This window comes from Leptodactylus fuscus, chromosome 7, assembly GCF_031893055.1.
Source record: "Leptodactylus fuscus isolate aLepFus1 chromosome 7, aLepFus1.hap2, whole genome shotgun sequence".
Classification (NCBI taxonomy): domain Eukaryota; kingdom Metazoa; phylum Chordata; class Amphibia; order Anura; family Leptodactylidae; genus Leptodactylus; species Leptodactylus fuscus.
The window spans coordinates 154,798,008-154,821,344 of record NC_134271.1 but is presented as its reverse complement, the minus strand read 5'-3'; the positions used below and the strand labels follow the sequence as shown (position 1 = coordinate 154,821,344).

At 47.1% G+C, this 23,337-nt stretch overlaps 1 protein-coding gene across 3 annotated transcripts in view; it reads right to left on the bottom strand.

The window, feature by feature from the left end:
- Positions 1 to 23,337, bottom strand: part of SEMA4A (semaphorin 4A) — a 64,355-nt gene that overhangs the window by 8,872 nt on the left and 32,146 nt on the right. For 2 of the 3 annotated variants that reach the window (XM_075283312.1, XM_075283314.1), the window contains exons 2-9: positions 8,337 to 8,476; positions 7,761 to 7,921; positions 5,941 to 6,000; positions 3,837 to 3,935; positions 3,053 to 3,164; positions 2,637 to 2,753; positions 2,324 to 2,463; positions 2,056 to 2,228 (exon numbers count right to left, since the gene is read on the bottom strand). In XM_075283312.1, the coding sequence (XP_075139413.1) occupies positions 2,056 to 2,228; positions 2,324 to 2,463; positions 2,637 to 2,753; positions 3,053 to 3,164; positions 3,837 to 3,935; positions 5,941 to 6,000; positions 7,761 to 7,921; positions 8,337 to 8,427 (953 nt within the window). In that variant the 5' untranslated portion in view covers positions 8,428 to 8,476. Of the gene's footprint in view, positions 1 to 2,055; positions 2,229 to 2,323; positions 2,464 to 2,636; positions 2,754 to 3,052; positions 3,165 to 3,836; positions 3,936 to 5,940; positions 6,001 to 7,760; positions 7,922 to 8,336; positions 8,477 to 20,740; positions 20,783 to 23,337 lie in introns of those variants that run through there. The other variant, XM_075283313.1, reaches the window with a different exon arrangement.

Here is a 23,337-nt window from a genome sequence, read left to right as displayed (position 1 = left end):
CTATATACAAGAATATAACTACTATAATACTACTCCTATGTACAGGAATATAACTACTATAATACTGCTCCTATGTACAAGAATATAACTACTATAATACTACTCCTATGTACAAGAATATAACTACTATAATACTACTCCTATATACAAGAATATAACTACTATAATACTGGTCCTATGTACAAGAATATAACTACTATAATACTACTCCTATATACAAGAATATAACTACTATAATACTACCTCCTATGTACAAGAATATAACTACTATAATACTACCCCTATGTACAAGAATATAACTACTATAATACTACTCCTATATACAAGAATATAACTACTATAATACTACCTCCTATGTACAAGAATATAACTACTATAATACTACCCCTATGTACAAGAATATAACTACTATAATACTACTCCTATGTACAAGAATATAACTACTATAATACTACTCCTATATACAAGAATATAACTACTATAATACTACCTCCTATGTACAAGAATATAACTACTATAATACTACCCCTATGTACAAGAATATAACTACTATAATACTACTCCTATGTACAAGAATATAACTACTATAATACTACTCCTATGTACAAGAATATAACTACTATAATACTACTCCTATGTACAAGAATATAACTACTATAATACTACCTCCTATAAACAAGAATATAACTACTATAATACTGCTCCTATGTACAAGAATATAACTGCTATAATACTACTCCTATGTACAAGAATATAACTACTATAATACTGCTCCTATGTACAAGAATATAACTACTATAATACTACCCCCTATGTACAAGAATATAACTACTATAATACTACATCCTATGTACAAGAATATAACTACTATAATACTGGTCCTATGTACAAGAATATAACTACTATAATACTGGTCCTATGTACAAGACTATAACTACTATAATACTACTCCCTATGTACAAGAATATAACTACTATAATACTACCTCCTATGTACAAGAATATAACTACTATAATACTGCTCCTATGTACAAGAATATAACTACTATAATACTACTCCTATGTACAAGAATATAACTACTATAATACTACTCCTATGTACAAGAATATAACTACTATAATACTGCTCCTATGTACAAGAATATAACTACTATAATACTACTCCTATGTACAAGAATATAACTACTATAATACTACTCCTATGTACAAGAATATAACTACTATAATACTGCTCCTATGTACAAGAATATAACTACTATAATACTACTCCTATGTACAAGAATATAACTACTATAATACTACCTCCTATGTACAAGAATATAACTACTATAATACTACTCCTATGTACAAGAATATAACTACTATAATACTACCGCCTATGTATAAGAATATAACTACTATAATACTGCTCCTATGTACAAGAATATAACTACTATAATACTACTCCTATGTACAAGAATATAACTACTATAATACTACTCCTATGTACAAGAATATAACTACTATAATACTACCTCCTATGTACAAGAATATAACTACTATAATACTGCTCCTATGTACAAGAATATAACTACTATAATACTACTCCTATGTACAAGAATATAACTACTATAATACTACTCCTATGTACAAGAATATAACTACTATAATACTACCGCCTATGTATAAGAATATAACTACTATAATACTGCTCCTATGTACAAGAATATAACTACTATAATACTACTCCTATGTACAAGAATATAACTACTATAATACTGCTCCTATGTACAAGAATAACTACTATAATACTACTCCTATGTACAAGAATATAACTACTATAATACTACTCCTATGTACAAGAATATAACTACTATAATACTACTCCTATGTACAAGAATATAACTACTATAATACTGCTCCTATGTACAAGAATATAACTACTATAATACTACTCCTATGTACAAGAATATAACTACTATAATACTACTCCTATGTACAAGAATATAACTACTATAATACTGCTCCTATGTACAAGAATATAAGTAGTATAATACCGCCCACTATGTGCACTCACCACTGGGAGCTGAACACTCCATAGAACATGGTACTTTGCGGGTTGTCGGGGCTCAGTAGTGCCACGTGACGTATGACATTGAAGGGGAAGTTGTCCATGTGGTTACAGACTAGTTGCGCCTTCAGGAAGGTCGTCCACTTCTTCTGTAGGACTTTGTCCCCTCCTACGTCCTCCTGGAATAATAAGGAGAGCCTTGGTTGAGCCCCGCTCCTCACACCCCACGTGCCGCCATCTTGAATACACATAGTCACATAGGGTTGATATTCACCTTGCACACTCGCGCCACTCTGGACACCGTCACCTTGTCGAAGAAGTCAAATTCTTTCCCGGTCTCTTCAAAGAAAAAGTAGACCCTGCCGGCGGAGTCTGGGGTCTGGATGTAGAAGGACCCCGCAAACGAAGCGTCCGCTACAAGAAAGAGAGAGAGAGGATGAATGTGGGGGGCATACAGCTCCATCCTGCCCCCTAGAGGACAATCACTGCAGTGCTTAACCCTTTCCATCTTGGCCTCCATACGCAGTGCCCTATAGACACACTATACACCATGTGAGGTTAGACTTCTCCTTTAAAACCTATCTTACCGTGCAGCCAGCCCAGCGATGCGTCGGTCTTGAGGGACGGCTGGGCCCCCAGACTCCGCAGGATGATGGGCTCATTACCCATGAAGTTGTTCATGGTCCCGGTATACAGCTCGCCATCTGCAGGAGAGAGGACGGTGAGTACAGCTCTATCTGGATAGTATCTGTCCCCTAGAAAGCTGGGTGGGAAGACACATGGCTCACGCATGGGCGGTCACTCAGCTTTTCCAAGGTCCTGAGTAGTTATACTATCTGTATACACAGGTCTGCATCTTTAGGAGTCCGGGAACGTTGTGGGAGGAGTCATGGTGACCATACTGATCGCAACCCAGCTTTCCCAGAGACAGATTAAACTAAAGAAAGGGAGGATTTAACCCTTGCCATCCTGCAGTACCGGATGCCAGGCTTGGTCTACTTACCCACCATGACGCCGGTGTGTGTGTGCTGAGGGTCAAAGGGCGACTGCCCCTTACCATCCAGGCTCAGGGTCTCGTTCTTGTGACCGAGCGAAAGAGAAAACGTGTTCAAGTCCTGAAACCGAAAGACAGAGTGTAAGCTCTTGGGGTGACAGAAGCTGTGACGCCCCCTCTGTGCACATACAATATATAGTCCTTGGGCTCTGGGTTTCTAGGACTTGGATTGTAAGCTCTTGGGGTGACAGAAGATGGGGCCCCTTAGCTGTGACGTCCCCTCTGTGCACATACAATATATATAGTCCTTGGGCTCCTAGGACTTGGATTGTAAGCTCTTGGGATCGGTTGCATCTCCTGGGTCACGGCTGTGTCACACATGATGTCACCCTCCCCTGGGTCAGCGGCTTCTTTCATCTCACCGGTTATTCCCTGCAGCGTAGCGTACAGAGCGGTTCCATCTCCTCGCAGTGACGGGGGCGGCGGAGCCCTAATTTACTGATTAATCGCCCCCTCCTCTAATTATAGGATCGGCGTACCGTGTGAGTAACTGCGCGCTCGGCTAAGTCTCTATAATCACCGCCTATTACATCTGTGTCAGGGTGAGCTGTTCTCCTCTGTTATCAGTCACTACACAAGGTCCACTAGCAGGCTTAAAGGGATTGTGCTCCCGTCCCTTTAAGATTGGCATGGTAGTGGTGCTGATCCAACCCGGAATCCTCCACCCTGCCTAGCAATGAGGAGAATCTGGGGGGGGGGGGGGGGGGGGGGGGGGGCGGCGTCTGGTACTCACCACATACGTGCAGCTGGGGCTGAAGGCGTTGGTCCCGCAGGCGTACAAGTGGGTGGAGTTTAGATGGAGCAGAATACGGATAAAATTTAAGCATTCAGCCTGAGGAATATAGTGAAGAGTTATCTGAGACTGGTCATATGCAGATTCATTACCTAATATGGGCTCTAGGGGGCGCTAGTGTGTCTGAAATCCTGACTTCATAATATCTCCTTTAGGTGGCGCTGATGTTTCTAAAAACTTGACTCCATAATATGTCCTCTAGGTGGCGCTGGTGTGTGTGAAATCCTGACTCCATAATATGTCCTCTAGGTGGCGGTAGTGTGTATGAAAGCCCAACTCTATTGTATGTCCTCTAGGTGGCGCTGGTGTGCTGCCATTCTATGTTCCCCTTATAACCTATAGGGGGCGCTGGTGTGTCTGCCATTCTATGTTCCCCTTTATTCCTATAGGGGGCGCTGGTGTACTGCCATTCTATGTTTTGCTAATAACCTATAGGAGGCGCTGGTGTGTCTGCCATTCTATGTTCCGCTAATAACCTATAGGAAGCGCTGGTGTACTGCCATTCTATGTTCCCCTTATAACCTGTAGGTGGCGCTGGTGTGTCTGCCATTCTATGTTCCCCTTATAACCTATAGGTAGCGCTGGTGTGTCTGCCATTGTATGTTCCCCTTATAACCTGTAGGTGGCGCTGGTGTGTCTGCCATTGTATGTTCCCCTTATAACCTCTAGGTGGCGCTGGTGTACTGCCATTCTATGTTCCGCTTATAACCTATAGGAGGCGCTGGTGTGTCTGCCATTGTATGTTCCCCTTATAACCTGTAGGTGGCGCTGGTGTGTCTGCCATTCTATGTTCCCCTTATAACCTGTAGGTGGCGCTGGTGTACTGCCATTCTATGTTCCCCTTATAACCTGTAGGTGGCGCTGGTGTGTCTGCCATTCTATGTTCCCCTTATAACCTCTAGGTGGCGCTGGTATGTCTGCCATTCTATGTTCCCCTTATAACCTATAGGAGGCGCTGGTGTGTCTGCCATTCTATGTTCCCCTTTATTCCTATAGGGGGCGCTGGTGTGCTGCCATTCTATGTTCCCCTTTATTCCTATAGGGGGCGCTGGTGTGTCTGCCATTATATGTTCCCCTTATAACCTCTAGGTGGCGCTGGTGTGTTTGCCATTCTATGTTCCCCTTATAACCTCTAGGTGGCGGTGGTGTACTGCCATTCTATGTTCCGCTAATAACCTATAGGAGGCGCTGGTGTGTCTGCCATTCTATGTTCCCCTTATAACCTGTAGGTGGCGCTGGTGTGTCTGCCATTCTATGTTCCCCTTATAACCTCTAGGTGGCGCTGGTGTGTCTGCCATTCTATGTTCCCCTTATAACCTCTAGGTGGCGCTGGTGTGTCTGCCATTCTATGTTCCCCTTATAACCTATAGGGGGCGCTGGTGTGTCTGCCATTGTATGTTCCCCTTATAACCTGTAGGTGGCGCCCTTGTGTCTGAAATCCCCACTTCCTGTTACAACATCTGGGTCTGTTGTGTCCAGAATGATCAGCCTGATGTCAGTGACTAGGCACAAGGATCTGGTGCTGCAGTGCACATACAGTGTGACCTATCATAGCCCCCCCGCCACTGATTCCAGCACAGTTGGATTTTTTCTCTAGCCCCCACCATTCCTGAGCAGTCAGTGCTGATAGTTTTGGTGTCTAATATAACTAGACTCCCTAATGCTAAGAGGGTGGTGTCAGGCAGGAGTGGGCGTGGCTCAGAGCTCTGACACTGCCTGACTCCACCCACCAGACATTAGAGAATTTAGTTATTATATTAGACACCAAAACTATCAGCACTGACTGCTCAGGAACGGTGGGGGCTAGAGGAAAAATTCCAATTGTGCCAGAATCAGCGAGGGGCGCCTAATAACCCCCGAACAGTCACATTAAAATTGCTGAAATTGTCCCCTTTTTATTGCATTTTTTGATTGGATATTCCTGACATATCACTCCGCACCTTTGTGACCCCATTAATGTCCCTGTCCCATTGTCTGTACATATACGGTATGATGTGATTATATGGCGGTGACGCCGCTCGTGGCCCTCAGTTCTGGCTCTCACCTCTTTCCGGGCCTTGGATTTACAGTTCTCGATCTGGTCGGGCTTGGATGCCCAGGAAATCTAAAAATATGGAGAACAAGAAAGAGAGGGCAGGGTTATAACCGTAATACAACCAATAGGAACGCTGAGTCCTCCAGAGAGTGACACTGTCATCTATAAGATATAGTACTCCAGAGACAAGGTCCTCCAGAAACACAGTCATCTAAAGACATAGCCCTCCAGAGACATAATAACCAGACACAAGGCCCCCCAGACACACGGCCCTCCAGACACACGGCTCTCCAGACACAAGGCCCCCCCAGACACATGGCCCCTCCAGACACATGGCCCCTCCAGACACATGGCCCCCCAGACACAAGGCCCTCCAGACACAAGGCCCCCCAGACACACAGTTCCTCCAGACACACGGCTCTCCAGACACAAGGCCCTCCAGACACACAGTTCCTCCAGACACAAGGCCCCCTAGACATAAGGCTCTCCAGACACAAGGCCCTCCAGACACATGGCCCCTCCAGACACATGGCCCCTCCAGACACATGGCCCCTCCAGACACATGGCCCCTCCAGACACAAGGCCCCCCCAGACACAAGGCCCCTCCAGACACACGGCCCTCCAGACACATGGCCCCTCCAGACACATGGCCCCTCCAGACACATGGCCCCTCCAGACACATGGCCCCTCCAGACACATGGCCCCTCCAGACACATGGCCCTCCAGACACAAGGCCCCCCAGACACAAGGCCCCCCAGACACAAGGCCCTCCAGACACAAGGCCCCCCAGACACAAGGCCCTCCAGACACAAGGCCCCCCAGACACAAGGCCCCCCCAGACACATGGCCCCCCCAGACACATGGCCCCTCCAGACACAAGGCCCTCCAGACACAAGGCCCCCCCAGACACATGGCCCCCCCAGACACATGGCCCCCCAGACACATGGCCCCCCAGACACAAGGCCCTCCAGACACAAGGCCCCCCCAGACACACAGTTCCTCCAGACACACGGCCCCCCAGACACAAGGCCCCCCCAGACACATGGCCCCTCCAGACACAAGGCCCTCCAGACACAAGGCCCCCCCAGACACACGGCCCCCCAGACACACAGCTCTCCAGACACAAGGTCCCCCAGACACAAGGCCCCCCAGACACAAGGCCCCCCAGACACATGGCCCCTCCAGACACATGGCCCCCCAGACACAAGGCCCCCCAGACACACGGCTCCTCCAGACACAAGGCCCCCCAGACACACGGCTCCTCCAGACACAAGGCCCCCCAGACACAAGGCCCTCCAGACACATGGCCCCCCCAGACACAAGGACCCTCCAGACACAAGGACCCCCAGACACAAGGACCCCCAGACACAAGGACCCCCAGACACACGGCCCCCCAGACACAAGGCCCCCCAGACACAAGGCCCCCCAGACACAAGGCCCCCCAGACACAAGGCCCACCAGACACACGGCCCTCCAGACACACGGCCCTCCAGACACACGGCCCCCCCAGACACACGGCCCCTCCAGACACAAGGCCCTCCAGACACAAGGCCCCCCAGACACAAGGCCCCCCAGACACATGGCCCCTCCAGACACAAGGCCCTCCAGACACACGGCCCCCCAGACACACGGCCCCTCCAGACACACGGCCCCTCCAGACACACGGCCCCCCCAGACACACGGCCCCCCCAGACACACGGCCCTCCAGACACACGGCTCTCCAGACACACGGCCCCCCAGACACACGGCCCCCCCAGACACACGGCCCTCCAGACACACGGCCCCCCAGACACTAGGCCCCCCAGACACTAGGCCCTCCAGCCCCTCACCTCTCCGCTCAGCTGGATGTTCCCGGGGTCCTTCATACTTAGGGCCAGGATATGGTCTCTGGCGCCCACGTACAGGGTCTCCTTGTCCTTGGAGAGCAGGAGCCGGTCATAGTGCTTGATTTCTCCTTTCCTGAAGACGTTCACTGACCTGGAGGGGTCACCTAAGGGGTCACACAAGAAGCAGATATAACAGTGACCGTGATCCCGGGGTGCCCCTATATACTATATAAGGAGGGGGGGTGCGGCCGGGCGCAGTCACATGTCCTCTGCGTGTTTATCTACATGAGATGGAACCAGCGTGACCCTGCGGGAGGCGTCACATGGCACAACCTGTTCTGCGGGTTCTCCGGGGACTTTCTGCAGGAAGATTTCTAGTACAGAGATTCTCAGGGTGATAAAACCACCAGGGCAGCTCCTCCATGTCACCCAGCTTTCCGAGACCCAGGAACGGCAAGCAGAGTTATCACCCCCAAATACACTGCTCACTAGGAAGCCTGCCTGACAACCCCAGCGAGAGCTGCTGGCTAGGACAGTACTTGTCACCCAGCTTTCCCTGGAATCAGACCTGTCACTTACCTCTCTGAAATATGATCCTGGGTACAAGCTCCGCTCCGGTATACGCCAGCAGTACCGACACCAACCACTGGGCGACCACCCAGGGGGGCATAATGGTGGGAGAGTGGTCACAAGTCCAGAGCCGTACTGACCGCCCAGATCTGTGGAGAGAGAGAGGAAAGTGGTCAGCGGTGTAATAGTCTGCAGGATAGATCACTAAGTATCAGGAGATAGAGGAGCGATGTTCTGCAGAGAGGTCAGCGGTGTAATAGTCTGCAGGATAGATCACTAGGTATCAGGAGATAGAGGAGCGATGTTCTGCAGAGAGGTCAGCGGTGTAATAGTCTGCAGGATAGATCACTAGGTGTCAGGAGGTAGAGGAGCGATGTTCTGCAGAGAGGTCAGCGGTGTAATAGTCTGCAGGATAGATCACTAGGTATCAGGAGATAGAGGAGCGATGTTCTGCAGAGTGGTCAACGGTGTAATAGTCTGCAGGATAGATCACTAGGTATCAGGAGATAGAGGAGCGATGTTCTGCAGAGTGGTCAACGGTGTAATAGTCTGCAGGATAGATAACTAGGTTTCAGGAGGTAGAGGAGCGATGTTCTGCAGAGAGGTCGGTGGTGTAATAGTCTGCAGGATAGATCACTAGGTATCAGGAGATAGAGGAGCGATGTTCTGCAGATAGGTCAGTGGTGTAATACTCTGCAGCATAGATCACTAGGTATCAGGAGGTAGAGAGGACAGAGCAATGTTCTGCAGATCTGTAGAGAGGGCAGAGCGATGTTCTGCAGATCTGTAGAGAGGGCAGAGCGATGTTCTGCAGGTTCTGTGTTGTTATTGATGTGAATGGGGAAGGAAACCGTCAGATTCCTCTTTCTGGGTTGCGGACTTCGGGGATTTCTCTTGTTCTGTGTTTCAATTTCAGGCTGTTCCACATATAACACGTATGTAATATGACGCCTATGTAATATGACGCCTATGTAATATGACGCCTATGTAATATGACACGTATGTAATATGACGCCTATGTAATATGACGCCTATGTAATATGACATGTATGTAATATGACACGTATGTAATATGACGCCTATGTAATATAACACCTATGTAGTATCACTCGCCGCCATCTCCATGTTGTATCATACACCTGCCCAGTCTGGCCTCATACCCTATAGGATTATGGGTAATTACCTGTCACTGAGGCTCCTGATGATGTCACAGTGACATCATCGTGTGGTCCAGCAGTGACATCACTGACATGACTGCGCTCCATATGACTGGTTAATGGCGCTATCTTACGTGGTCGAGTCTGTGGCCATTACTGTACGTCTATATCACTGGTGACTGTCCTGAGGTAAATAGCGGGCACCTATATGGCGCCATCTCAGGTGGTTACACAACAATGGCGGTCGAGTCTGTGGCCATCACTGTACGTATATATATCACTGAGGTAAATAGCGGGCACCTATATGGCGCCATCCGCCTGATCCCACGCACACAAGGTTTCCTGACTTCACAGAGACATGGTGAAATCTCCTCGAAGTCCGTTGACAACTTCCCTAATTACAGAGGCGCGGTCACATGACTGGCTCATATGGCGCCAACTGCAGAGGGTTTCTGCTGCCCTTTCACCCCAATATCAGCAACGTCGCCATAAGTCTACTGAAAGGAAGAGGCTGTCAGATAGCAAAGTGACCAGAGTGAACAGCGCCCAAATACTGCCACATATGGGAAAAAAATAACACCGTCCACATACTGCCACATATGGAGGAGAAATAACACCGTCCATATACTGCCACATATGGAGGAGAAATAACACCGTCCATATACTGCCACATATGGGGTAGAAATAACACCGTCCATATACTGCCACATATGGAGGAGAAATAACACCGTCCATATACTGCCACATATGGAGGAGAAATAACACCGTCCATATACTGCCACATATGGAGGAGAAATAACACCATCCATATACTGCCACATATGGGAAGAAATAACACCGTCCATATACTGCCACATATGGGAAGAAATAACACCGTTAATATACTGCCACATATGGAGGAGAAATAACATTGTCCATATACTGCCACATATGGGGAGAAATAACACCGTCCATATACTGCCACATATGGGGAGAAATAACACCGTCCATATGCTGCCACACATGGGGGTGAAATAACACCGTCCATATACTGCCACACATGGGGGTGAAATAACACTGTCCATATACTGCCACATATGGGGGTGAAATAACACTGTCCATATACTGCCACATATGGAGGAGAAATAACACCGTCAATATACTGCCACATATGGGGAGAAATAACACCGTCCATATACTGCCACATATGGGGAGAAATAACACCGTCCATATACTGCCACATATGGAGGAGAAATAACACCGTCCATATACTGCCACATATGGAGGAGAAATAACACCGTCCATATACTGCCACATATGGGAAGAAATAACACCGTCCATATACTGCCCCATATGGGGAGAAATAACACCGTCCATATACTGCCACATATGGGGAGAAATAACACCGTCTATATACTGCCACACATGGGGGTGAAATAACACCGTCCATATACTGCCACATATGGGGGTGAAATAACAGTGTCCATATACTGCCACATATGGGGGAGAAATAACACCGTCCATATACTGCCACATATGGGGAGAAATAACACCATCCATATACTGTAACATATGGGGAGAAATAACACCGTCCATATACTGCCACATATGGGGAGAAATAACACTGTCCATATACTGCCACATATGGGGAGAAATAACACCGTCCATATACTGCCACATATGGAGGAGAAATAACACCGTCCATATACTGCCACATATGGAGGAGAAATAACACCGTCCATATACTGCCACATATGGAGGAGAAATAACACCATCCATATACTGCCACATATGGGAAGAAATAACACCGTCCATATACTGCCACATATGGGAAGAAATAACACCGTTAATATACTGCCACATATGGAGGAGAAATAACACCTTCCATATACTGCCACATATGGAGGAGAAATAACATTGTCCATATACTGTAACATATGGGGAGAAATAACACCGTCCATATACTGCCACATATGGGAAGAAATAACACCGTCCATATACTGCCACATATGGAGGAGAAATAACACCGTCCATATACTGCCACATATGGGGGTGAAATAACACCGTCCATATACTGCCACATATGGGGGTGAAATAACACCGTCCATATACTGCCACATATGGGGGTGAAATAACACCGTCCATATACTGCCACATATGGGGGTGAAATAACACCGTCCATATACTGCCACATATGGGGAGAAATAACACCGTCCATATACTGCCACATATGGGGAGAAATAACACCGTCCATATACTGCCACATATGGGGAGAAATAACACTGTCCTTATACTGCCACATATGGGGAGAAATAACACCGTCCATATACTGCCACATATGGGGGTGAAATAACACCGTCCATATACTGCCACATATGGGGGTGAAATAACACCGTCCATATACTGCCACATATGGGGAGAAATAACACCGTCCATATACTGCCACATATGGGGAGAAATAACACCGTCCATATACTGCCACATATGGGGAGAAATAACACCGTCCATATACTGCCACATATGGGGAGAAATAACACCGTCCATATACTGCCACATATGGGGAGAAATAACACCGTCCTTATACTGCCACATATGGGGAGAAATAACACTGTCCATATACTCCACCGTCCCCCCCCCCTTCCCATACACACACTATGGCTACCCCTTTGATCTGAGCCCCCCCCCCCCCCTCCCCCGCCTTCCTTCCTCTTTTCTTTATTACCTTCCCCATCACTCCCTTGTGGTTGGATTTTCGGAAAGTTTGTGGTATTTCCACCATCTCCGTCCTGTGCAGAGTTATCACCCAGCTTTCCCAGACTCCTGTATATGGCGTGTCACTGCAGATATGGGCAGAGGAGCCTGCAGGATTGTAGAAAAGCTGAGTGTTGTGCTGGAGTCTGAGCGACCACAGGACCGAGCCCGATCCCCGCACATTAACCCTTCATGTCACCTCACTGCATCCGGCGGCGGCGCAGCAACTAGTGTAACCACAGGAAATAATAGGGGGCGGAAATGTGCAGGGAGATAGAGAAGTAGTACTGTGCGCTGTCTGTATATACAGGAGAAGTAGTACTGTGCGCTGTCTGTATATACAGGAGAAGTAGTACTGTGCGCTGTCTGTATATACAGGAGAAGTAGTACTGTGCGCTGTCTGTATATACAGAAGTGTTACTGTGCGCTGTCTGTATATACAGGAGAAGTAGTACTGTGCGCTGTCTGTATATACAGGAGAAGTAGTACTGTGCGCTGCCTGTATATACAGGAGAAGTAGTACTGTGCGCTGCCTGTATATACAGGAGAAGTAGTACTGTGCGCTGTCTGTATATACAGGAGAAGTGCTACTGTGAGCTGTCTGTATATACAGGAGAAGTAGTACTGTGCGCTGCCTGTATATACAGGAGAAGTAGTACTGTGCGCTGTCTGTATATACAGGAGAAGTAGTACTGTGCGCTGTCTGTATATACAGGAGAAGTAGTACTGTGCGTTGTCTGTATATACAGGAGAAGTAGTACTGTGCGCTGTCTGTATATACAGGAGAAGTAGTACTGTGCGCTGTCTGTATATACAGGAGAAGTGCTACTGTGCGCTGTCTGTATATACAGAAGTAGTACTGTGCGCTGTCTGTATATACAGGAGAAGTAGTACTGTGCGCTGTCTGTATATACAGGAGAAGTAGTACTGTGCGCTGTCTGTATATACAGGAGAAGTAGTACTGTGCGCTGTCTGTATATACAGGAGAAGTAGTACTGTGCGCTGTCTGTATATACAGGATAAGTGCTACTGTGCGCTGTCTGTATATACAGAAGTAGTACTGTGCGCTGTCTGTATATACAGGAGAAGTGTTACTGTGCGCTGTCTGTATATACAGGAGAAGTGCTACTGTGCGCTGTCTGTATATACAGAAGTAGTACTGTGCGCTGTCTGTATATACAGGAGAAGTAGTACTGTGCGCAGTCTGTATATACAGGAGAAGTGCTACTGTGCGCTGTCTGTATATACAGGAGAAGTGCTACTGTGCGCTGCCTGTATATACAGGAGAAGTAGTACTGTGCGCTGTCTGTATATACAGGAGAAGTAGTACTGTGCGCTGTCTGTATATACAGGAGAAGTAGTACTGTGCGCTGTCTGTATATACAGGAGAAGTAGTACTGTGCGCTGTCTGTATATACAGGAGAAGTAGTACTGTGCGCTGTCTGTATATACAGGAGAAGTAGTACTGTGCGCTGTCTGTATATACAGGAGAAGTGGTACTGTGCGCTGTCTGTATATACAGGAGAAGTAGTACTGTGCGCTGTCTGTATATACAGGAGAAGTAGTACTGTGCGCTGTCTGTATATACAGGAGAAGTGCTACTGTGCGCTGTCTGTATATACAGGAGAAGTGCTACTGTGCGCTGTCTGTATATACAGGAGAAGTGGTACTGTGCGCTGTCTGTATATACAGGAGAAGTGCTACTGTGCGCTGCCTGTATATACAGGAGAAGTGGTACTGTGCGCTGTCTGTATATACAGGAGAAGTAGTACTGTGCGCTGTCTGTATATACAGGAGAAGTGGTACTGTGCGCTGTCTGTATATACAGGAGAAGTGGTACTGTGCGCTGTCTGTATATACAGGAGAAGTGCTACTGTGCGCTGTCTGTATATACAGGAGAAGTAGTACTGTGCGCTGTCTGTATATACAGGAGAAGTAGTACTGTGCGCTGTCTGTATATACAGGAGAAGTGCTACTGTGCGCTGTCTGTATATACAGGAGAAGTAGTACTGTGCGCTGTCTGTATATACAGGAGAAGTAGTACTGTGCGCTGTCTGTATATACAGGAGAAGTAGTACTGTGCGCTGTCTGTATATACAGGAGAAGTAGTACTGTGCGCTGTCTGTATATACAGGAGAAGTAGTACTGTGCGCTGTCTGTATATACAGGAGAAGTAGTACTGTGCGCTGTCTGTATATACAGGAGAAGTGGTACTGTGCGCTGTCTGTATATACAGGAGAAGTAGTACTGTGCGCTGTCTGTATATACAGGAGAAGTAGTACTGTGCGCTGTCTGTATATACAGGAGAAGTAGTACTGTGCGCTGTCTGTATATACAGGAGAAGTAGTACTGTGCGCTGTCTGTATATACAGGAGAAGTAGTACTGTGCGCTGTCTGTATATACAGGAGAAGTAGTACTGTGCGCTGTCTGTATATACAGGAGAAGTAGTACTGTGCGCTGTCTGTATATACAGGAGAAGTGGTACTGTGCGCTGTCTGTATATACAGGAGAAGTAGTACTGTGCGCTGTCTGTATATACAGGAGAAGTAGTACTGTGCGCTGTCTGTATATACAGGAGAAGTAGTACTGTGCGCTGTCTGTATATACAGGAGAAGTGCTACTGTGCGCTGTCTGTATATACAGGAGAAGTGTTACTGTGCGCTGTCTGTATATACAGGAGAAGTGTTACTGTGCGCTGTCTGTATATACAGGAGAAGTGCTACTGTGCGCTGTCTGTATATACAGAAGTAGTACTGTGCGCTGTCTGTATATACAGGAGAAGTAGTACTGTGCGCTGTCTGTATATACAGGAGAAGTAGTACTGTGCGCTGTCTGTATATACAGGAGAAGTGCTACTGTGCGCTGTCTGTATATACAGGAGAAGTGCTACTGTGCGCTGTCTGTATATACAGGAGAAGTGCTACTGTGCGCTGTCTGTATATACAGAAGTAGTACTGTGCGCTGTCTGTATATACAGGAGAAGTAGTACTGTGCGCTGTCTGTATATACAGGAGAAGTAGTACTGTGCGCTGTCTGTATATACAGGAGAAGTGCTACTGTGCGCTGTCTGTATATACAGGAGAAGTGCTACTGTGCGCTGTCTGTATATACAGGAGAAGTGCTACTGTGCGCTGTCTGTATATACAGGAGAAGTGCTACTGTGCGCTGTCTGTATATACAGGAGAAGTGCTACTGTGCGGTGTGTATACCATCATCCAGGAGCAGAGAAGTTGTACTGTGCGGTGTCTATACCACCATCCAGGAGCAGAGAAGTTGTACTGTGCAGTGTCTATACCACCATCCAGGAGCAGAGAAGTTGTACTGTGCGCCGTCTATACCACCATCCAGGAGCAGAGAAGTTGTACTGTGCGGTGTCTATACCACCATCCAGGAGCAGAGAAGTTGTACTGTGCGCCATCTATACCACCATCCAGGAGCAGAGAAGTTGTACTGTGCGGTGTCTATACCATCATCCAGGACCAGAGAAGTTGTACTGTGCGGTGTCTATACCATCATCCAGGAGCAGAGAAGTTGTACTGTGCGGTGTCTATACCATCATCCAGGAGCAGAGAAGTTGTACTGTGTGGTGTCTATACCACCATCCAGGACCAGAGAAGTTGTACTGTGTGGTGTCTATACCACCATCCAGGAGCAGAGAAGTTGTACTGTGCGGTGTCTATACCATCATCCAGGAGCAGAGAAGTTGTACTGTGCGGTGTCTATACCATCATCCAGGAGCAGAGAAGTTGTACTGTGCGGTGTCTATACCACCATCCAGGACCAGAGAAGTTGTACTGTGCTCTGTCTATACCACCATCCAGGAGCAGAGAAGTTGTACTGTGCTCTTTCTATACCACCATCCAGGAGCAGAGAAGTTGTACTGTGCAGTGTCTATACCACCATCCAGGAGCAGAGAAGTTGTACTGTGCGGTGTCTATACCACCATCCAGGAGCAGAGAAGTTGTACTGTGCGGTGTCTATACCACCATCCAGGAGCAGAGAAGTTGTACTGTGCGGTGTCTATACCACCATCCAGGAGCAGAGAAGTTGTACTGTGCAGTGTCTATACCACCATCCAGGAGCAGAGAAGTTGTACTGTGCGGTGTCTATACCACCATCCAGGAGCAGAGAAGTTGTACTGTGCTCTGTCTATACCACCATCCAGGAGCAGAGAAGTTGTACTGTGCTCTTTCTATACCACCATCCAGGAGCAGAGAAGTTGTACTGTGCAGTGTCTATACCACCATCCAGGAGCAGAGAAGTTGTACTGTGCGGTGTCTATACCACCATCCAGGAGCAGAGAAGTTGTACTGTGCGGTGTCTATACCACCATCCAGGAGCAGAGAAGTTGTACTGTGCGGTGTCTATACCACCATCCAGGAGCAGAGAAGTTGTACTGTGCGGTGTCTATACCACCATCCAGGAGCAGAGAAGTTGTACTGTGCTCTTTCTATACCACCATCCAGGAGCAGAGAAGTTGTACTGTGCAGTGTCTATACCACCATCCAGGAGCAGAGAAGTTGTACTGTGCGGTGTCTATACCACCATCCAGGAGCAGAGAAGTTGTACTGTGCGGTGTCTATACCACCATCCAGGAGCAGAGAAGTTGTACTGTGCGGTGTCTATACCACCATCCAGGAGCAGAGAAGTTGTACTGTGCGGTGTCTATACCACCATCCAGGAGCAGAGAAGTTGTACTGTGCTCTTTCTATACCATCATCCAGGAGCAGAGAAGTTGTACTGTGCGGTGTCTATACCACCATCCAGGAGCAGAGAAGTTGTACTGTGCGGTGTCTATACCACCATCCAGGAGCAGAGAAGTTGTACTGTGCGGTGTCTATACCACCATCCAGGAGCAGAGAAGTTGTACTGTGCGGTGTCTATACCACCATCCAGGAGCAGAGAAGTTGTACTGTGCGGTGTCTATACCACCATCCAGGAGCAGAGAAGTTGTACTGTGCTCTTTCTATACCATCATCCAGGAGCAGAGAAGTTGTACTGTGCTCTTTCTATACCATCATCCAGGAGCAGAGAAGTTGTACTGTGCTCTTTCTATACCATCATCCAGGAGCAGAGAAGTTGTACTGTGCGGTGTCTATACCACCATCCAGGAGCAGAGAAGTTGTACTGTGCGGTGTATAAGATGTCGCTCTCCTCCTCTTTCCACATCACTTAGGACACAATGTCAATATTTGCCTTTCAAATAATGCAAATCTCCCAGGTGTAGTGCGGAGGTTGTACTGAGCACGCCCAGTACTCCCACGTCACACACACTGTCACTGATCCATAGAGCTGCACCTGTCACTGTATACAGCCCTGTAGGGGAGGGGGGTTGTCTGGTGCCCCCTGACAAATAACACACTGAACATATCAGGATCATGCGACTTACTGAGGTGGAGTATATATATATATACAGTGAGTATGGAAAGTCTGCACAGCTGTTACATTTCTCCCTCGTTGTTTCCTTGCAGACATGTTATTTCTCAGTAATGGACACTCAGTCCCATCCCACCCCAAAAACCTGAGCTCTCCCCCGGCCACAAGGATTCAGCCCCTTTGCTCTGAGTATTTGCCCCTTTGCTCTGAGTATTTGCCCCTTCTGAGTCTTCTTGATGCAACAAGTTTTTCCTCTCTGGATCTGGGGATCCTCTGCTGTTCTTCCTGTCAGATCCTCTCCAGTCCCGTCAGGTTGGATGGTGGATGTTGGTGCAGCCATTGTCAGGGATCCCCAGAGATGCTCCATTGGGAGGTCAGGGCTCTGCTGGGCCGGTCAGGAATGGTCGCAGAGATGTTCTGAAGCCGCTCCGCACTAAGGAGAAGCCTCCTTCGGGCCCCTCTGCCATAAAGCCCCGAGTGGTGGAGGCTGCAGTGATCGGTGACTTTGTGGAACGTTCTCCCATCTCTGGAGCTCGGCCACACTGATCTTTGGAGTCTCCTTTACCTCTCACCAAGGCTCTTCTCCCACCATTGCTCCATTAGGCTGGACGGCCGGGTCTAGGAAGAGTTCTGGTCATCACAAACTTCTTCCATGTGAGGATTAGGAGGCCGCTGTGCTGTGAGGAACCTTGAGAGCTGCAGAAATTCTTGTGTAAGCTTGGCTAGATCTGGGCCTTTCCACAATCCTGTCCCTGAGCTCCTTGGGCAGTTCCTTTGACCTCCTGGTTCTCCTTTGCTGTGACCTGCGCTGTGAGGTCTTATATAGACAGGTCTGCGCCTTTACTAATCAACTGCAATCAGCTGGACCCCAATGAAGGAGAAGAAGCATCTCAAGGAGGATCAGAAGGAAATGGACACATGGGAGTTACATATGAGAGTCACAGCAAAGGCTCCAGATACTGATGGCCGGGGGAGAGCTCAGGTTTTCTTTTTTAATAAATTTGCAAAAATATCTACATTTCTGGGGAGTTTTGTGACTGCACCAGCAGAATAGTGAGCGCAGCTGTGGAGTAAAATACAGGATAAGTAATGTAATGTATGTACACAGTGACTGTACCAGCAGAATAGTGAGCGCAGCTCTGGAGTATAATATAGGATAAGTAATGTAATGTATGTACACAGTGACTGTACCAGCAGAATAGTAAGCGCAGCTCTGGAGTATAATACAGGATAAGTAATGTAATGTATGTACACAGTGACTGTACCAGCAGAATAGTGAGTGCAGCTCTGGAGTATAATACAGGATAAGTAATGTAATGTATGTACACAGTGACTGTACCAGCAGAATAGTAAGCGCAGCTCTGGAGTATAATACAGGATAAGTAATGTAATGTATGTACACAGTGACTGTACCAGCAGAATAGTGAGCGCAGCTCTGGAGTATAATACAGGATAAGTAATGTAATGTATGTACACAGTGACTGCACCAGCAGAATAGTGAGCGCAGCTCTGGAGTATAATACAGGATAAGTAATGTAATGTATGTACACAGTGACTGCACCAGCAGAATAGTGAGCGCAGCTCTGGGGTATAATACAGGATAAGTAATGTAATGTATGTACACAGTGACTGCACCAGCAGAATAGTGAGCGCAGCTCTGGAGTATAATACAGGATAAGTAATGTAATGTATGTACACAGTGACTGTACCAGCAGAATAGTGAGCGCAGCTCTGGAGTATAATACAGGATAAGTAATGTAATGTATGTACACAGTGACTACACCAACAGAATAGTGAGCGCAGCTCTGCAGTATAATACAGGATAAGTAATGTATGTACACAGTGACTGTACCAGCAGAATAGTAAGCGCAGCTCTGGAGTATAATACAGGATAAGTAATGTATGTACACAGTGACTGCACCAGCAGAATAGTGAGCGCAGCTCTGGAGTATAATACAGGATCAGTAATGTAATGTATGTACACAGTGACTGCACCAGCAGAATAGTGAGCGCAGCTCTGGAGTATAATACAGGATAAGTAATGTAATGTATGTACACAGTGACTGCACCAGCAGAATAGTGAGTGCAGCTCTGGAGTATAATACAGGATAAGTAATGTAATGTATGTACACAGTGACTGTACCAGCAGAATAGTGAGTGCAGCTCTGGAGTATAATACAGGATAAGTAATGTAATGTATGTACACAGTGACTGTACCAGCAGAATAGTGAGCGCAGCTCTGGAGCATAATACAGGATAAGTAATGTAATGTATGTACACAGTGACTGTACCAGCAGAATAGTGAGTGCGGCTCTGGAGTATAATACAGGATAAGTAATGTAATGTATGTACACAGTGACTGCACCAGCAGAATAGTGAGCGCAGCTCTGCAGTATAATACAGGATAAGTAATGTATGTACACAGTGACTGCACCAGCAGAATAGTGAGCGCAGCTCTGGAGTATAATACAGGATAAGTAATGTAATGTATGTACACAGTGACTGCACCAGCAGAATAGTGAGCGCAGCTCTGGAGTATAATACAGGATAAGTAATGTAATGTATGTACACAGTGACTGCACCAGCAATAGTGAGGTCAGTGGTGTAATAATCTGCAGAAGTAGTTTGTTTTGTTGTGTAATATAAGATGTGAGCGGGATCCCTACACTGCGGAGTCAGGATGAAGCTGCACACAATATCCCGCACCCTGGGGGTCACTACTTATAAATGTCATTCCAGTCACCCAGCTTTCCTGCAGTCACTTGTCATGTACTATTGGAGAAATCCTTGAGAATACACAAGGCCCTGAAGTCAGAGATAAGAGGAGAATGGAAACTGATGGACATCCAGATAAGAGCGGAGGTCATCTGAAGTATTAAACAAGGGCAGCAATGCTCTGCAGATCACTGGTGTAATAATCTGCAGGATATATCACTATGTATCAGAGAGGACAGAGCGATGTTCTGCAGATCTCAGTGGTGTAATAGTCTGCAGGGTGATGTTGGAGGTTATGGTCCTGACAGTCTGACAATGCTGCTGTTGTTTACGCTGTGCAGTAGGTCTCACCCATACAGATTCGGGGCCCCCCCTGTACTACACCCCCCATCCTCTGCTGCAGGGTAGTAGTGCGGGCTCGGGCTGGTACTCACCCCCTTCCAGTGGCGCCCCCTGGGCCCCGTCCTCCGCGGTTGTTGCTGTGTGTGACTGAGGAATGAGGAAGAGCGATGGTAACAAGTCCCAACAGTTCTGCCTCCGGGCGGCCGCCGCTTCTTAAAGGGCCAGCAGCCAAGAACACAGTGTGAGCGGAGCGACAATAGCCCGGGGCCCGCTGTACTGCACAGGGACGAGGCTTAAAGGGACAGCGCACAACACACCGGGCAGGAGACTGCTATCACTTGTAGCCCCGGGGCCCCTGTATAGAAGGGCCCCACCTACTATGTGCTAGCTATAATACTGGGGGCCCCTGATGTGGTAGGGGGCCCTGAGCCCTACAGGAGCCGGGCCCGGGGGTGACACTCAGGGAGAAGATCCCCCATTATGGGGCAGCAGTAGAGCAGACTCTGGGCTGGCCCATACACAGGTGGATTTAAAGGGACAGTAACACACAGATCATTTAAAGGGACAGTCACACAAATTACTTAAAGGGACAGTAACAAAAATTACTTAAAGGGACAGTCACACAAATTACTTAAAGGGATAGTAACACATGGACACTTTAAGAGGCACCAACATCTCATATATAACAGATACCGGATCTCACAAATCATAAACACCAGCCTCATTTATAGGAGCGGCGCCCCCAAGAGGAAGTGCAGGGAATCTGATTGACTTCTCACTATGAAAGAGACAGCGCCATAGTGTACACGAGACCGCCTGATACTGAATATACTACAGGAGATAAAAAGAGACAGTGCCATAGTGTACACGAGACCGCCTGATACTGAATATACTACAGGAGATATAAAGAGACAGCGCCATAGTGTACACGAGACCACCTGATACTGAATATACTACAGGAGATATAAAGAGACAGCGCCATAGTGTACACGAGACCGCCTGATACTGAATATACTACAGGAGATATAAAGAGACAGCGCCATAGTGTACACGAGACCACCTGATACTGAATATACTACAGGAGATATAAAGAGACAGCGCCATAGTGTACACGAGACCGCCTGATACTGAATATACTACAGGGGGAGATATAAAGAGACAGCGCCATAGTGTACACGAGACCGCCTGATACTGAATATACTACAGGGGGAGATATAAAGAGACAGCGCCATAGTGTACACGAGACCGCCTGATACTGAATATACTACAGGAGATATAAAGAGACAGCGCCATAGTGTACACGAGACCGACTGATACTGAATATACTACAGGGGGAGATATAAAGAGACAGCGCCATAGTGTACACGAGACCGCCTGATACTGAATATACTACAGGAGATATAAAGAGACAGCGCCATAGTGTACACGAGACCGACTGATACTGAATATACTACAGGAGATATAAAGAGACAGCGCCATAGTGTACACGAGACCGCCTGATACTGAATATACTACAGGGAGAGATATAAAGAGACAGCGCCATAGTGTACACGAGACCGCCTGATACTGAATATACTACAGGAGATATAAAGAGACAGCGCCATAGTGTACACGAGACCGCCTGATACTGAATATACTACAGGAGATATAAAGAGACAGCGCCATAGTGTACACGAGACCGCCTGATACTGAATATACTACAGGAGATATAAAGAGACAGCGCCATAGTGTACACGAGACCGCCTGATACTGAATATACTACAAGGGGAGATATAAAGAGACAGTGCCATAGTGTACACGAGACCGACTGATACTGAATATACTACAGGAGATATAAAGAGACAGCGCCATAGTGTACACGAGACCGCCTGATACTGAGTATACTACAGGAGATATAAAGAGACAGCGCCATAGTGTACACGAGACCGCCTGATACTGAATATACTACAGGGGGAGATATAAAGAGACAGTGCCATAGTGTACACGAGACCGCCTGATACTGAATATACTACAGGAGATATAAAGAGACAGCGCCATAGTGTACACGAGACCGCCTGATACTGAATATACTACAGGAGATATAAAGAGACAGCGCCATAGTGTACACGAGACCGCCTGATACTGAATATACTACAGGGGGAGATATAAAGAGACAGCGCCATAGTGTACACGAGAAAGCCTGATACTGAATATACTACAGGGGGAGATATAAAGAGACAGCGCCATAGTGTACACGAGACCGCCTGATACTGAATATACTACAGGGGGAGATATAAAGAGACAGCACCATAGTGTACACGAGACCGCCTGATACTGAATATACTACAGGGGGAGATATAAAGAGACAGTGCCATAGTGTACACGAGACCGCCTGATACTGAATATACTACAGGAGATATAAAGAGACAGCGCCATAGTGTACACGAGACCGCCTGATACTGAATATACTACAGGGGGAGATATAAAGAGACAGTGCCATAGTGTACACGAGACCGCCTGATACTGAATATACTACAGGGGGAGATATAAAGAGACAGTGCCATAGTGTACACGAGACCGCCTGATACTGAATATACTACAGGAGATATAAAGAGACAGCGCCATAGTGTACACGAGACCGCCTGATACTGAATATACTACAGGAGATATAAAGAGACAGCGCCATAGTGTACACGAGACCACCTGATAC